This window comes from Halichoeres trimaculatus, unplaced genomic scaffold (assembly GCF_033239565.1).
Source record: "Halichoeres trimaculatus isolate MK-OKI-2021-1 unplaced genomic scaffold, fHalTri1.1 fHalTri1_scaffold_22, whole genome shotgun sequence".
In the NCBI taxonomy this organism is placed as follows: Eukaryota; Metazoa; Chordata; class Actinopteri; order Labriformes; family Labridae; genus Halichoeres; species Halichoeres trimaculatus.
Window position 1 is genome coordinate 9,057,454 of NW_027437200.1, and position 17,999 is coordinate 9,075,452.

The 17,999-nt window shown below is 41.8% G+C and overlaps 1 protein-coding gene across 2 annotated transcripts in view; it reads left to right on the forward strand.

Moving 5' to 3' along the window:
• Positions 1 to 414: 414 nt before the first annotated feature.
• The window catches only part of ank2b (ankyrin 2b, neuronal), a 198,262-nt gene continuing 180,677 nt past the window's right edge, over positions 415 to 17,999 (forward strand). For both annotated transcript variants that reach the window (XM_074699074.1, XM_074699076.1), the window contains exon 1: positions 415 to 926. In XM_074699074.1, coding sequence (XP_074555175.1) covers positions 840 to 926 — 87 coding nt within the window. In that variant the 5' untranslated portion in view covers positions 415 to 839. The remainder of the gene's footprint in view (positions 927 to 17,999) is intronic.

Below are 17,999 nucleotides of genomic sequence, written 5' to 3' on the forward strand. Positions count from 1 at the left end.
AACCCCATGACATATGATGCTAAGATTCTGACTTGCCATGTGATTTGGCCAGCTCTTTAGACTTAACTTTCAACCCGAAGCCACTGACCAGGGTTTGTATTTCATCACCAGAGCCGAAAACTGTCTCTGTCTGCCATAATCAGCCTTCATTTTACAGATTACTTGAACATTCAAGATTGTCCTGGCATCCACTTTTGGTCAAAGAAACATCAACATCTAACAACACTGGTGGACAGCTTGGTCTGCAGAGAACATATTGTGTTGACAACATGGGATTATGTTCTGTCATGCCAGTGAAATGTCGCACTGGGCTGGAATAAAAGAGACATGCATGCTAGAAGAGAGTGTGTGTACGGCAACCCAGATTCACACACACTAACTCACTGTCTGACACTGAAAAAAGAGGAGGAAGAAGAAGGAGAGAGGAGAGATGTCAGGGAGAATGAGACTCCCCTCCTGCAGCTCCGGAGCTCAGTGAAGTGGGACTAAAAGTCAAAGCCAGGGAGAAGGACAGTGTGACACAGAAGCGAGGGGAGAGACGGAGACAGGGAGGAAGGGAGTGTGTGTGTGCAGTGTGTGTGGAAAAGTGAGTGAGAGACCCTGGGAGGACGTCATCTGCCCTGACTGGACTACCGGACTGCGAGCATACGAGCACCGTCCGGAGGGGCAGGAGGGACAGTGGCTCCACTGTGCACCCGGACAGAGAGTCACTGTGCGCGGACAGGAAACCGTTGCTGCTGCGGTCCTCTTCCAGCGGCAGCGAGCTGAATGCAGGGAGACACCGCGGAAAGTGACACCGGGGGCAGCTGTTAATGAGTGACTGACGGAAGGGGGAGGACATGGCTTCTTCTCCAGTTCATCCAGCATCGCTGGAAGGAGGGACACCTTCACCCCTGGAAAATGAGGGGCCCGCTTCAACCCGACAGGTACACACGTCTGCGCCCTGATTGCATGTCCGATAACGCTCCATTCGAATCCACTCCGAACCTCATTTGGAAATGTTCTACTTTAAGAGTCACTCAGAAGCCTGCGAACCATACTTGTACAAAAACATTGAATTTTCTATTTTACGATTCAGAACGAACTACTCCACAATTCGGCACCCGTGTAACCTATAAATCATGGCTCAATTTCAGATAAAAGCCAAATTTAGTATCGCTCTTCCAAACAGCCATCGTCCATAAAGTGAACAGCGATTGCGCCAGTCGCGCTGCATAACATATTTTGAGAGTCCAGATTTAATGTAGCTGTGCTCAATTTGGACAAAATATTCTAAGCCGAATTCTTCAAAACACTTAACTTCGTCATATTATGTCAGTGAATTTCAATGTCAAGCTGAAGATATGTATCAGTGAGAGAAAGAACGAAAATGCAAGATTATTTGAATGGGGTTTGGCGGAACCTACAGTCTTCGCTGTCACTCATGTTGGCACGTCACATGCTTTGATATTTAAGCGCTGGACGATACTTTGTCCCATAAAGAGCCAGCAGGCTGAAGAGGGGAATGCGTCTGCATGATGTGACACTTGCATGGCCGACTCAATCTGGGCTGGAAAGTCACCAAGTTGTCCTTGCAAACCCTGTCTCTGCTGTTCACCCAGAGCCAGAAATAGTGTATGTCACTGATGCAATATAAGTTAAATGTAGCCCCCCCCCCCCATTCTTATCATGGATCATAGTATTCCACATATTTAACAACTAATGAGATCTGTTTCCTCTCAGCGGCCCGCCAAGCTGCAGGTTGTGGTGCTTGTGAATGAGTCATACTCCGCACAGCCAACATGTGCGTCTGTCAGATAGTATTGAGCCTCTAACGCTCAGATTCAGACTCTGGGCAGCATGTTGTCTTTGTAAAGGTGAATTTGTTTATGGGCCCCCTTTACTCTGAAGCCTTCACAACAGGTGTAGGGTGGTATCAGTGTCACCAGTCTGGCAGCTCTGATGTCCTAATGTGTACACATGGCTGGAGTGACAGGAATGCAAAGTCAATGCCAGGTTAGACTGCTTGTTCTCACACTCAGCTACAGAGAAGGGGACCCAGAGATATGATCTGCAGCTGCAGTTCTAATTCTGAGGATTGCAATACACAGAAATTCAGTAGCATGTTAATGTACATCTTGTGTGTTAGCCCTCGTTTGGGGGATAAAGAATTATTACCGGACACTTTTATTGCCATGTTTACAGGGGGCGTTTTATCAGGCCTTGCAGGGACCCCATGTTTAATGGGGGGAACCACACAAGGTCACCTTATACCCTGATTAAATGTGGAACTGTATTTAAATTCAGATGTGAAACAACAGCATTTCAGGGAAAAGCTGCTTGAATTTGTTTGGAACTGATATATCTGTCAGCCAATATTATTTTCCTAGAAAGTATGCTCAAAGGCATGCAGTATTACAAAAAGTTTGCAATCTCAGTTTATGTTGTAGAGATCATTCGGACTCTTCTCTACAATCCTCTCAGCACTGTCTGCAGCACACATATCTAATCTTCACCTGCAGTTTTTACATAAAAATGTACAATCTGACCAATCAGATGCCAGCTCTATTGTCTGCAGGGGGAAAAGTCAATATGGCAAGCAAAAGCAGGCAGAACACAACCTACCATAATGCCCTCCTGGCTCCAAGTGTTGTTAATCTGAGGAGGGTTTCTCTCTCTCTAGAAACAGATTTCTGCATAAAGGGCTGCCACCTTGTCTGTTCTGGACGAGACGTTTACACTGAGCCACAAATTTGCTTGATGCTGAGTCACTTAAGACAATCAGCGATTTCCTGACTTCCTGAATGCATCAGAAATGATGGATTCATCGCCATACAACAGACGTTGTGATAGTACTTTTCCTGTTCTCTTGAGGACAAATGTGACAAAGCTTGACTTTTTTACTAATCTGCATTATGAATGATGTTGTTATTTCAACAAACTTCAGAGCTGTTATTCACAACAAAAATCCCTGTTTTCTTGAACTTCGTACCGCTGAAAGTAGTCAGAGTGAAGCCTCCGTTGAACTTACTGTTTACAGTGAAACTGAGACCCTTCAGAAATAGATGAACCAGCTCTACTCAGGGGATATGATGAGGAGTCTGTCTGCAAGCTGCAAAAGTTACACACTGTTTCACTCCAGAGTTAATTTGTCTGGTTCTGGTCTAAGACGTGCTTATTACATTTTTTAAAAAAGATAACCAAAAATTGTATTATTTTACTGAAATACAATAGTTAAAAAGTTAAGTTGCTTTTGATTGGTTTTGTAGTTAAGCTTTGATTTCCTGTATCAGTTATCATGTGGTCTTTCTGATGTCGTTTCTGAATTAGGTCTATTGTGTTTCCTGTTTTAATTTGAAGTTCTTGCTCCATGTGTGTCTGGTTTATTTTAACTTCCTGTTCTTGTGTTTCCCTCCACTTTGATTAGCCTCATTAGTTTCACCTGTGTCTCTCTCTGTCACACCTGTGGCTGATTACCTCATGTGTATTTAGTCTCATTGTTCCCTCTCTTCTGTGACAGCTGATTGAGTCTTCTTTCATCGTCCTCTGTAGTTTTAAGAGTGTTTTTAGTGTGGCTTTTGAAGAGTATTGGTATTTTTTTTTACCTTTCATGCTGAACATTTTGATCCTAGAGTGCAGAAAGTAAGTTCTTGTTTGACCTTATGTATGACCTGTATGTTTCCAGAATTTGACAATTTTTTTTTTAAAAATAAGCAAAACGATACATACATACAACGTATGCACAAAACAGCTTGCAGGTTAGTGGGCATTAAAAGGAGCAATAGTGCACTGGTAGGTGGAACATGTTTTTTTTGTTCAAATTGTACATGTTATAACAGTTTAAAGGGGTAACATATCCTGCAGCTTAAAGGTCCCATATTATGCAAAAATCACTTTATTAAGTCTTTTAGTGAAATTTGTGCGTCTTTGGCTTTCCTCCCAGCCCACAAAATGTGATATTTAATGACAAAACCTGCACTTGGTAGTGCTTGTGAATGTTAAATCCTGACCTAAAATGAGCTGTTTGGATTTTGGGGTTTTGCCGACGTCAGGGATTCCCTTTTATGACCAATCAGGAGCAAGTCTGATTGGTCCACTGGAGCAGATACCCCTGAACCCCCTCCCCGCACACTCCCCTCCCCGCTGCTGGAGAGAGGAGTGTGGCTGTTTTTGGCTGTAAACAGCCCCATAGTTCTATGCACAAGCCTCCCATCTAGAACGAGGACAAGACTGAGTGACTCATTTATGAAAGAAACGTGCCAGCTACACTCAGTAAAACTGAGCATGTGTGTGCTAGTCACTTCACAGCCGACTGCTTTTCCAACTTTGGACAGTCCAACAGAGGGTAGTGAATAGACTGGTCCTGAATCCAGGCACATTACCAACCATCCGCCAACAAACCTCAGACCCTGGAAATGTGAGTATTTTAAATGCTGTGTGCTGTGGAGCAGACGTAAGAGCTTTTCCTTAGTGTCCCCCCTGTCTCTGTGTTAGCTTCAGGATGCTAACTTTAGCTGCGGTTAGCTTGTTGTTTTAGCCTGTAATGCTACGGTAAACAAGCTTTGCTGTTTTCTAAACATTGTGCACTTGGAGCTTGTGGCGCCGCTCTCAGTGATGCGGGAGAGCGGGGCGGTTTCAGCGGTGGCTCATTTACATATGGAGGCCACGCCCACTAAATCAGAGCGTTCTGAACAGAGGGGCTATGAGAGCCTGGAAACAATGCTGCTGTGCTTGATTTACTTGATTTTTGGACCAAAACATGTTACTAACATTTCATGAAGACATCAATGATCCATATTAAACTGCAGAAAAGGAGCAGAATATAGATGCAGCATGTTGCAGTAAGCTTGGTGAATGCATTTTTTCACAGGTTCATCGACCAGAGCTGCGAGCTTCAGGCACCAAATGTTTAGTAAGACCACCAGAATGAACTTGTTTTTCTTCTTTTTGTATCAGTGCTTCTTCCCCTCACCTTTTATTTGTCAGTTTGATATTTGGAAGTCTCTCTCTTGGTGATGGCAGTTTAGAAAGCACACAGATTGAGAGCTGGGCAAAGCAGAGTTTGTGTAAAGTCAGGTTTCACTCTCATCAGAGCTCTGATGGAAAAGGCTGAGAGGCAGAGCTGGTGTCTGTCAGAATCCACGGCTTCAACACTCTGTCATGTTGTGCCTGCTGTCAGTTAGCGAGTGATTTCTATTCAACCATCAGTGCAGTTTTTCCTGTGTGACTGCTGAATAACTAGGAAACATCACTGTTGTAATTATATGAATTAAGAAGTTTAAATCCATATTGAAAAGAGCTTCTGCTCATGTTGATTTATTATGACGAAGAAAAATCAACATTTCCACCCAAGATGAGATGTGAAAGACATGCACAGAAGAAATCTGTAACAGTAAAACCTTACTTTGTTCTCGCCATGGCTGCTAACTTCTTGATTATAGCAGAAAGACTTCTAAAATCTGCATCTGATTGATGAATTCATCAGAGAAACGTCCACAAGGGCAGAACAGGGTCAGTTCACTAATCTCAGAAAGCAAATTGGTTCCTTGAACACCGACTTTAGGAAGACTTGAAACATGTCCTCCCAGTCTGTGTTGATGGAGGTTTTACGGACTCAGACCAAAACCTTTTAGTGCGAACGCCCAATAATGAAATATTAAAGCTGGCCATGCTGGGTCACTCTGATGCTGTGCTTACTTTAGGTTTGGACTCGGTTTTTACCTCGTCAGAACTTCAGATCTGATCGACTTTTCATTCTCTGGTCTGACATCCTGTAATGCTTTCCAGCAGCTTGTCATCTCAGTATTTTTCCCGCATTTCTTTATCAGCCTATAAATTTGTCTTTATTACAACTCAGATTTAAGAGAATAGGATTCTGCGTCGAGCCCTGGAGTCTTTAATATGAGTGTAAACTTTATGAATCCCCCTTTGTTGTCTGGTTTGTACCTGTATGTCTTTTCCTCTTATAAGCTAAATCATTGTCACCATTCTTGGCTGTTTTTTAGTGCAAAGTCAATATGCATAATATGAATGCAGTTTGCTTCATGAGGCCTGTCCGCAAAGAAACTTTAAATACGTGCTTGTTATTTTTTTTTCCTGATGAAAGTTCAGTCGGGAAACTTCTGTTGCACACTGAGGAAGTTAGAAGCATCACAGCACTGATGTACTTTTGGAACCCAGATCTGGATTACCTCTTTATTTAAGAATACATCTAGTCAGTGTGGAGTCTGCAGGACTTTGTTGGTTCAACAGTGCGATTTAGCTTGAAGCCATACAGCGGTTGTAGGATTGAACCCCAGTCCTGGCATCTTTTGGTGCCTCTCTTCTTCACATTTCTGTCTCTCTTGTGAAATATATTCATAACGTACAGAAAATTACTGACATGTCTCCTATAGCATCTACTCATGGGCTTTGTATGTTCCTATACCACCTAGAAATGAGCTTCTCGAGTGGTTTGATTACAGCTGAAGGTGATCAGTAATCTATGTTGTATTTTATCATCCTGGGTATCAAAGAGAAACCTGACTGGACTCATTGGCACTACATATGCTTAACTCAGGTTATGTGAGACTTTGAGCCTCATTCAGAACTATAAGCTGCATGTGTGAACACAAACAGCTGACTTTATCCAGACTCTTTTCTCCCAGCCCAAAACAACATTTGAAAAAAACTCAAGATATGTGAAGGAAAGTTCACTCTTTGGGAGCAGGTAAGGGTGATGACAGCAATAACATCATAGTAATACTTCTGCAGCATCCTTTTTACCTCACGTCCTGCTTCTTCAGACCCCCCTACTCCCAGCTGATGGGGAGGGTCCTCGAGATGTTAAAGCTTGTTTTTACATTCAGAATAGTCTGAACTCCTGAGGCTGACATAAGATTGTATAGATTGACCTGTTTCAACATGTTTTAGTGAGATCTCCCACAAATAAACCCTCCAAACCTTCATAAACACTCAGTTCATTCAAGAAGCCTTCCACTTCCTCGGGGCAACACTGTCATGAAGATCAAACGAGCTTCCTCCCCTCATTTCACCTCAGGAGCTCAGATCTAAAGCAGACATGAGATCTTGTTAGTATCCGTCACAGCCTTCAGTGTATCCAGCTCTGGATGTGTGAAGGCGCAGTGATGAACATTGCAGACTGAAGTGTGAGGCTGTGACGCCTGTGATGATGGACGGGGCGGTTAGAGGGGGGTGGAGGTGTAGTTTGCCTCTGACTCTGCTCCTGCAGAGGAGGACATCTGCCACTCTGTTTTTCCTGTTTGAGCCAAGGTCAGACTGAGAGAGGAGAAAATCAGACTATGAGCTGGAGAGAGAAATGTAGAGACAGGGAAGGAGAAAAACAGAGAGAGGAGGAAAGACTGCAAATGCCTGTGGTGATGATTGATTAGAGGTTAATAATGTGAGCGTTATCAAGGTTGAACATTAGGGTTTGAGTTTCCTTTTTTGCAGCTCGGTTTAAAGTAAGAGGATCGATGTGAAGGGAGATTAAATTAGGGTTTGAATCTGAGATGTTTGTGGGTTTAGATCCAAAAGGAGACTTTAACCTCACATCACAAGACGTCTTGATATTATAACACAAAAAATAGGGCTATCAGTATGAATGTGTCAATCCAGATACAAGTAGATTTTGAAATTGACATTTTTATTCCCTAAAAACTTCATGCTGTTTTTTCAGCACACTGCAGATAAGTCACAGGTATGTGTCCTAGCTCTTGCAGGTAGCATTTTCTGCACTCTATTCTGTCCTTCTGCTGCCTTGGTAGTAGCTTCACATGATTTACAGATTACAAACATCTCTTTTCACACACACTGCTGTTTTAAAAAAACCTGAATTAGTTTTATCTGCTGTAGCTTTAAGGCTTCCTGCTACACAACCGGTCTCCTCCCTGATTGGTCAGCCCTTTTGGTAGCCCATCAGGGGTGGAGCTTCGGGCAGACCTTGGTGTTTAAGTTCTGCCCCTCCAATGTGTCAGCTCCAACCAGTAAGTAGATCCTTATGTGATCTTGTGATCTTGTGAAGATCTTGTGTTATTCTCAGTTCAGCCTTACACACCTGAGCAGATTATGCATGTCCAAATGTGTCTCCAGATTTTTCACAGAGACCAGCAGGAAAACGTCCGGATAAAGTTAAGATGAATATTTGTGATCACGCATGCATCCTTTCGAGAACTTTTGGAAGTTTTTCGTAGGGCTGTCACTTTAATTAGATTAATTCATTTCACCGCAAATTAACACATTATTAAAGTAAACGCAATTTACTCATTCACCGCCAGCCATTTTCAGCAACGCTCTTTCAAGACCAAAATAATATTGTTGTTCTATGACTATGTAAACACCAAAACTACTTAATAAGAGTGGACTCTCTTCTTTTATGTCCATCTTCCTGTTTTTGATTAAAAAAACAAAGTGTACTTTTTTTGATCGCGTATACCTCAGGCACTACATCCTTCGACCCTCTCCATGATCTGCGTCGTCTGTTCGAGGGCTCAGAAACTTATAAGGTGCAATCTCACGGTTACGCCGCTCTTTCTCTCTGAACTTCTGCGACACATCCTCAGTTTGAGCGTAAGCTGCCTGAACTTTTCTGACTTGCAGCGTCTCTCTATGTCTCTGTCATCACACATCTTCTCCTCATATCCATGCTGAGCTCTCATCCAAAGAGCACACCGCTCTCACCCACAGTAGTTTACGAGCAGGATTTTGATTGACAAGCTCTGCAAGACCCCTGCCTCCCTAGGGATGGGTACCTTTTCGTATTTAAAACGATAAGGTATCGATGCCCCGTACCTGGCAATTGGTACCAGTAGTCAACGGTACCAATTTTCAGTACTTTTTTGTGTTCATGTGGTAAAAAATATCGATTTGTTTTATAATAGAATACAAAAATTTTACAACTTAGCATATTTATTCTTCAACATATATCCTTGCAATGCTGTGTTCATGTCCACCATGGAAAATTGCCTACTCTTCCACTCCCTCACAGTCACAATGATGCATTTAGGTATCTAAACATGCTACCTTTTGGTTTTACATGAATTGGTACCTGGTACTTCTAACAGAATTTGCTTGGTACCTACCTATAAAAGTAACTAATTTGGTACCCATCCCTACGCATCCCCTCGCTGAAAAACATTATTTACTTCTATAGACGCGGTAAACACTTGAATAGATGTCAATGGCAGCGAAAAATGGTCATTTCAACATTGGTCAGTTGAAAAAAATGTGGATTTACAAATCTTCTCTTCTTCGTGTAATAATTTGATTAGTCATGCACTACAATTTTGTTATGTCCTAGAATTCAAGTTCTTTATTTGGGGATCTTGAGCAGATATGAGATTAAAGTGGGATTAATTCGATTAATTAGTTAAAAATCCTGTAATTAGATTTTTTTATTTCAACCGCCTGACAGCACTAGTTTTTAGACTTTCTTTGCAAAAGTAAATGCACCTACATTGGTTTGTTAAAGCCACCTGTAATGATCTCAAAGATGCTTGTGAAATTAAAATATGATAAAATATTCTTAGTCCTTCCAAAAGCAATTTAGTAACAAAGAGTCTTGTCTTTCATAAACACCAACATGGGCAGGAAACTGATTAAAAATCAATTAGTTTCCTCTTTGTCTTCTCTAAAAATCACCAGACAAAACAAAGACCAGTGGCATTGCAAACATATTGATTTCGTACAGAGGCTGAATTTGGCAGAGGAGGGCATCAGTGTGTGTGTGTGAGAGAGAGACTGTCAGACTTTGATTCATCACCTGAAGTGTAATCAGTTAGATCTCAATCTGCAGCAGAGAAACAGACTTTATCTTCAGATCTCTGTCGCACATTTCGTCTCCTCTGAAACAGAAGAAATGCATTGAGAGAGAAAAACAAAATGCTTCAGTGAAACTGCAATAAAAGAGATCTTTATTTGTTCTCTGTGTGGCTCTGAATAATATCACACAAACTAGGGTGTGTTGATATTGTCTGGAGGTCACAGTTGTGTTAAAGAGCTGGAGGATAAACACTCTCCTCCTCCTCTGCAGCATCCCTCTCTGTGTCTGCCTCCACCTTGCAGGACATGACTAAGCATTTTCCCTGCAGACTCTTAAGGATGGTAGCACAATGTGAGTTGACATGACCTTTAGGAAAGTGGCAATCACAGATGACAGAATAAAATAGATGAGTATATCCATCACCTGTGATCTTTAAAGAGGGGGGTATGATGTTTTTATTTGTCTCTTTTTTTGTCCCTCTTGTGTCATCATAATATTTTATGATTCACAACAACAAATAAATCCCTATTTCTCCTCTCACTGGTGTTAAAGAAAACTCTGGTTTCAGCCTCCATCTGAGACACAGCCCCCTTCACTCTGATTGGCCAACCCTATGGAGGCTTTTCATATTCTGTCCTGTAGACTTTTGTGTTTGGATCCCCACCCCTCCAATGTCTCATGAACCAGTTAGGACCTCATCATTTCAGCTCAGTCTCAAAATCACTCGTGGCACTTGAAAAAGTCTAATGAGGATATGGTTTGTAGAAGTTGAGTTGAAGAAATGGAAAAGCAGAATACCCCCTCTTTAAATCAGAAGTTTGGAAACACTACAGAGTGACGCGGCTTATAGGAGGAAAAGAGCTTAAAGAGCAACAGTAAACATGAGAGGTTGGGTATGTGGCCCTGGATTAGTAACACAGTCAGACCCCAGAGAAAGCAATCAGACATCTCTACAGGTTTTTAAGGTTAAAAGTTAAAATGATCAGCTGGGATTAGACATCCAGACTTTAAATCCTCTGTAATTCATGCCAGTTAAGGTGCAAAGTAGCCGGAGGCAGTCTGCACAAGTTCAGATTTTACCCCAGAGAGGGAGTGGAGTTAAACCGGGCAGAGATCTGCTCAGTGGTTTAAAATTTAAAGAAAAAGAGAGGCTCGGAGGCAGCCTTTGAAAGAGATTTTGGAAATAAAAGTTGAAATGTAGGTCCTGTCTGAGTGAGACTCTAACAGCTTTTTCACACAGTCACCAGTAATTAGCGGGACATCTCATGTAAGCCAGAGCAAGGTGGAATGAAAGGTTGCATCAAGGTAAAAACCCACCTTCACAATCAGGCAGACAGATTTCAGTTGTGTTCTTTGTGGCTGGTGGGCGGAAGGATGAATGAGGTTTTCAAACATCCACCCGACAAACACCTGATCCCGTATCCCACACGTCAGTGCGTCAGAGAGGAGAGAGGGGGCTTTGTTTTCTGTGGGGACGGCTGCAGTGGTGCAGAAGTTTAAAGGCTTTTATTGGGTCAAAGGAATCCAATTAAACGTCACAAGAATGCCAGCATTTAAACAAGAACTTTAGCTGTGAATGTGGCTAACCATTTCATATCACAGCATTAAATGTCTGTGCTGGGGTTTGTCAGTTTTGTTCTTGCTTGCTTCACACAAGCCAGCATGTAAGCTCCCGTGTTGATGCTGTGCGTCTCAGATCCCTCCAGTTTATTTGGTATTATTACACAAGTTGATATTTTTGGTGTTTGTGTTTGGGGTGCTAGTTCAGGGTTCAGGGTACCTGCTCCAGTGGACCAACCAGGTCAGACTTGCTCCTGATTGGCCAACAAAAGGGAATCGCTGACGTCGGCAAATCCCAGAAATTTCGAACAGCTTGTTTTAGGTCAGGATTTTATATTCACAAGCACTACTAAGTACAGGTTTTGTCATTAAATATCAAATTTGTGGGCTGGGAGGAAAGCCAAAGACCCACAAGTCACACTCAAAGACTTAATAAAGTGTTTTTTGCATAACATGGGACCTTTAACCTTTGAGTGCTGTGTGAGTTAGGTTTCTTTTTGCATCATTTGGTGCAAAACCTGTATAATTATGTTGCAATAGTCAAAACTTCTTTTTTGCTGCCGGTGAAGTGGCCCCCTGTTGAGAGAATGGAGCTGTAAGACACACCTGCAGTCATTACTCGGTCTCTAGAAAATGCGCTGCCCTCTGCATGTCGTTTGACTTCACCCTTTGAAAATGATTTTATGGTCTGTATAAAGGCCTGACTTATGAACTGTCTGTTTTCTGGCCTGATCAGTAATTCCTGAGTAATCAGATGTGATTCAGACTCTCTTTCTGTGTGTATGTGGATTATTGGCAGGTTCATCCCACACAGATGTGTGGCTCAGCTGGCAGCAGACAGCTGCACTGAGCTCAGTTTGCTGTGTCATGCTGGTGTTTCGACTGCACTGGCAGATCAGACTGTTATCTCATTACATTTTTAAATTATAGTTAATATCCTTCCTCCTGCTCCTCCTCATAGATTCTCTTTGCTGCTTTTCTAGCTTTGAAGTCCTGCTCTCTTTCACTGTAATTCTTCATTAGCAAACATTATGTCTCTTTCTCTTCCTTCCATCACTTATACCCACAAATCCCATTACAAGCTCATTCTGCAGACACGTAATGACGAAACAAACTGTGAAAGTGTTGGAGGCTTGAGGAGAGATGAATCCAGATCATCTGATGGACAAAAAACATCTCAATCTTTACTCGAGAGAAGGATGTTGTTTTTTTTAACATAACAATTGGTTTCCTACAGAAGACTCAACTGTTGTTTTGTGAATGTGTATTTCGATTTTAAGATTTCTATGACATCAGAAACACATCGAGAGGAAACCGGGATCCTTTGGTTTCTGGGACATGTCAGTCTTCTGTACTGTACCTCATTAGTGAAGAAGCCTGAAGGTTTCCTCCTCTCAGGTTTTCACATCACTTACTCCGATTAGTTTGACTGCATGATCATTGCATGTTTACGCTTGTTGGTTAAACATGACCCATAAATATTAGCCCCCTTAGAAAAATGACGGCCACCTTGTCTGGGTTACTGACATCATGTTGCAGGGAACAACGTTTGGTTTATTTCATCTTCCTCCATTGCCACTGTGTCTGAATGAACAGTATGTAGCACTTACTTGAGGTTATCATAATAAAGCTTCATAATTGCATGTGTTGCACACCTGGCTAGTTGGTGCAGCATGTCACCTTGATCACCTCCAAACCCTGAAATTGGAAGTGAATTGTAACAGAAAGGATTGATATACAGGGTGCTTGAACTTCTGGAACCCAGGGCCAACCGATAAATTAAATAATGACCTGATTTTAAGCCAGGAGTTGTGAGAACTACATACTTCCGTGTTGATGTGTCCAGGTCAATTTGCAATTCTCCTCCTAAAAACATGAAGACAGTGTGGTCTGTATAGTCATCAGATCGCCTGTTTTCTGTCCCTTTTTACGTATGTTTTTCACAGTGATTTTGAGTGTATTATGTTAGACTTGGATCGGGTTGAACCGAAACCGATACCAGTATCGGTCATTGGGCATCGGGCAAATACTGCCTTCAAATACTCATACGCATCGTCATAAAACTTCTCCGATACTCTGATGCCAATACCACTTTACGGCGCGACATAAAACTCTCGTTAGCGTCAAACGGGGGATGAGTCATGTCGTCGGCTGTCTGGAAATATTTCAGCATTGATAAGGAGGACAAAACCAAAGCAAACTGCAAACTATGCACTGCCAAGCTGTGCAACTGTTATTATGCAAAGTTAAAATGTGGTATTTGTTAGAAAAAAAAAAAACGCTGACTGTTAAACATTCCAGCAACAAAAGCACTTTCATCAAGTTGCGGTGCAGTTGTTACAATACAATCAATACAATATCTGATAAAATAAAACTATTTCAAAGACATTTTGAACGCTTTTTCATTTTTAAGTACTTGGTATCTGTATCAGGGGATACTCAAATGTAAGTACTTGTACTTGGTCTGGAAAAAAAATGGTATAGGTGCATCCCTAGACCTAGACAGATAAATGCCCATTGTTTATCAAGCAGCAAACAAAGGTTAGAGAGGAGCTGTTAGAGAGGATGAAACTCAGCCTCTTAGTGTGTACATTAGTGTGTGTGCATGGGTGTGTGTGTGTGTGGCTTTGGGTGAGACTATCTGATGACTGGGGGTTGTATGGTTGTCAGGGGCTGGGATGGTTGGGTAGAAGGACATGTGGGATTGTTTTTAATAGATTGTAAAGCACTCAGTTACATATTTTTGTATGAAAAGCATCTTAATCAAGTTTGTTTGATTAAAGTGTGAGTGGAAATGTTTTTTTTTTTTTTTTTTGCAGGAAGCACAGTCCCATTTTAAAAGACAAACCACATGGTTTGCAGTCTGTGGTGTTTTGATGTGTACTTACATTTGAACTGCAGTTTCGTTGAACTGCAAATACTGCAGCTTACTGAAACAGAGGTTTTTCCTTAAAGTCCTTCATCGACAATCACAAGATCCCTCGTAGAGTGAATGAAAAGGTTGATGGATCAGTGGGTTTAAATGTTCTTGAGGTAACTCAGTACTTGTTCCGTCCTTGGAGTCCTGCAGTAGAGCAGCAGTTCGGAGGATTATAATAAATCCATGTTGACACCCTGGATGTGGAGTGATAAGAGCAGGGACATTTGTTTTCATGTGCCTCATCTTCCCTTCACTCTTTTCTGAACACTGGTGGGATTTATGCACTGTGGTGTGTTTCCTTTAGCTCTCTCTCTCCTCAGACGTTCACTGGCTCCTCGTCTGACGTGAATCTGAAGCCGCTGACAGCGTGTTCACAGTAATGTGGGCTCTAGAGTCTCTTCAGACCGGCCCTCAGCGCTGAGAGGTGGGCATGTGTCACATTGGTAGCATGCCTTCACTTGGCCTCCTGCTGAGCTTTTGAGAGCCCCTGTGAGCGTGTGTGTCAATGTGTGTGCTCAAGAGGACGAGCAGGACGTTTGAAGTTCTCAGCTGTAGGACAGGAGAAGGTGCAAACTTGAGGCTTCTTTTGATTTGTCCGAGCGTGTTCATGTGTGTTCGTGTGTGTGTGTGTTAGCTGTGTGAAAGGCTGTCTGTGTGTGCAGGGATGGTCTGCGGCTCTGAGGACAAAGCCATCGCTTGTTTACACACAGAAGGAGGCAGATTTTAGGGAGCTGCTCGTTTCCCAAAAAGACACAATGGTCCACTTGATCAGATGGTTGGTCTTCACCTCTCTCAGGGTTTTTTGTGTCTCTGATAGAGAGAAAAACCTTTTAGACTCTTTGGTGTGCTGACAGGTTGATTTAGCAGAACCAGAAAGAAAAACACAAGATGAATTATTGGCCAAAAATACAGGCCAGGAAAAGTTTATTCCAGAAAACATGAGCAGAAAACTCCTACATTTAAGTTAAAGGCCCTGTGAGGAGTTTGAAAGTGATCTTGAAAAAGTCTCCCTTCTAGATATATACCTGATCGTAATCCACACTTTATAATGAGATTATCAGCGCCAATATTGCTGGTTACAGGTTATTTTAAATTGCTGTTTCTTGGCTTCCAGTTAGGGTCAGGCTGACCAGGATCAGATTGATTTACAGCCCGTCAAGGTCACTATGACAACACCACTCCGGCTGATAAAGTTTAGTAGTGAGAAGAGATAAAACAAAGAGATCTGTGTTTTTCTCTACTGAAAAAAAATTCTGTGATTAATTTAGTAGTGATGGTGGACACAGGAGCCTAACTGTCAGACAGAAAAAGGACAGAAGAGCAGAAGAAAGATAAACGGGAGAGTGATACAGCCCGAGCTAAGGGCTAATTAGCCTTTAGCTTGGGCTGTATCACTCTATAACGCAGGGGCTAAACTGTTTGCGATAATGTTCATTCCAACCCACAGTCAGCAGTTATTCTGCAGTGGTCTGTTCAAACTTGAGAGTCTTTCAATAAAATGAAGAGTGAGGTTATGTTAGCTCTGCTTGGTAGATGACTGCCAGGACATAGCTAACCACAATTTGCTCACTTTACACATTACAGACATGTCTCAGAGCACCAGGCTGCCAGCTGCGCTAAATATAAACAGCTACTAAACTGCTTACAAACTGACAGTGTTTACTTGTTGTCATGTTAGTCTACAGATACGTCAGAGCACCGGGCTGCCGATGTCACCATATAGCCGGCTGCTATGTCTGCTTGATGTCATGTTTCAAACTGAAGTACCATGTAACTGTAACTGTACTGATAAATACCTTACGTTGTATCCAGTAAAAAGTTGTCTTGAAAAAAGAAAATTTGTTTTGATCTGATCTCCATAACATTCCAAAACAAACACACCCCTTGCTAAAAGTAATTTCTGACAGTTTTTTCTTCCCCCAACAGGCCTTCAGAGGGCTGGCCAACCAGAGTGAAGGGGGTTTGTGAACAGGAAGCTTAAAGAAGACAGCACCTAAAACTGAGCGTTAAAAACAGAGACTGAAATAAGCGTTTCCTAAAACACCAGTGAGAGAAAAACAGGGATTTTTTTCTTAAATTAAGATCATTTAAAGACATTACAGGGGCACCAAAAGGATAGAATAAGCCAACCCCCCTTTAAAACTCTTTAATCTCATAACCTTTCATTTCTACCTTATATCTTAATATCTAATACTTGATTTTGAATTTGCAGTTTATAGAAGTTCACACAGGGTCAAGCAAGCTAAAACACAATCTAACCACAAAGAGCTCTGCTCAGGGTCTGATGCTGAGCTGGGTTTAAATCTAATTCTGGTGTTTAACAGGCCCAGGATGTATTTGTTGTGGCGTGTGATGAAAAATCTTCTTGTCTGCGTCTTCCAGGAGTCTCTTAAACTAAATAACCTCTCAGAGAGAAGTGTCAGCCCCCTCTCTCAGACCCTTTCTTTAAAAGATCAGCCCTAGATGCTCTTACATGAGCCTGAAGCTTAATCTCAAAGTGTAAGCCTCTTGAGTTTTCATTTGTCTGTGGGATTTCTTTTCAGTCACGCTATAAACAAATATCGGGGCTGCACATCCGTGTTGCTGCTCGGTTTCTCTTGCATCAGTGCTGGGAGCTTTTTGGAGCAACAAAGATAAAGTGAAGCTTCCGGAAGAAGAGAAAACCTCCTTCTCTCTTAGACGTGGATCCTGAATAAAAACCTTAAATAAGGTCTCCAGATGAGTGCATCCTCTCCCCCTCTCTCTTGAAAAGCAGGTCTGTTCAAACAAAGTCTAAATAAAGGCTGTTTTATCATCTGACCTGCAGCAGTCTGGAGGTCAGTGGAAGTGCTCCCTTATCAGACACTGGAGCTCAGGAAACAGCAGCCATGATGAATGAACTGCAGGAGCTATATTTGAATACACATGTTTTTTGTACATATTTTTGGAGGAATAACACAATATATTCCAGAGGTAGACATAGAAATCTGGCACAAATATTTTCAGATCATTATTCTTATCCTCTGATAGTAAAGCAGTGAGGTGAATTGAAACTGAAGACTGGGTGTCTATATTTAGATTTGAGCCTGAGGACAGTTTAAGCTGCAGTGAATTAATATTTCATGTACAAACCAACATTTATCATATTTTAAGCTCACTCTATTTGCACTCTTCCAGTGTAAACTGAGCTGAGGGGAGACAAAGTAAGAATCTTTAGGTTGAATTCTGAATTTGGATCTTCCACCCTCAGTGTTGACCCATGAGGATCTGATTGCATGTTAGCCTGTTAACAGCTCCCTCGCTTGCACCCTCATGATTTCAAAGGATAGCAACCAGACAGATTGACTTTTAGTGTTCATTCATCCATTTTGGAGTGTTCTCCAAAATAACATAATGTGTCTGCTGGCTAGGAATGGGTACCGAATTGGGTACTGTTTTAGGTACTGACCGAATTCTGTAGACATTCTCTTAAAATCAGAAGGTACCATGTTTAGGTAACTTAACGCATCCTTCCAACAGTGAGAGAGTGGAAGACAAAAACACAGCATTCCAAGGTTATAATGAAGAATAGATGTATGAAATTGAAAAACTTTGAGATTTTATTATTAAAGAAATTAATATTACCACATAAATACACACAAAAGTACCAAAATATTGGTACCGTTTTTTACCGATACAGATTGCCACGTACCTGGCATTGGTAACGTATCATTTCAGATATAAAAGGTACCCATCCCTACTTCTGCCTTTACACAAAAACACTTTGGGACTGAAAATGCTTGAGTATCATGCCAGGTATAG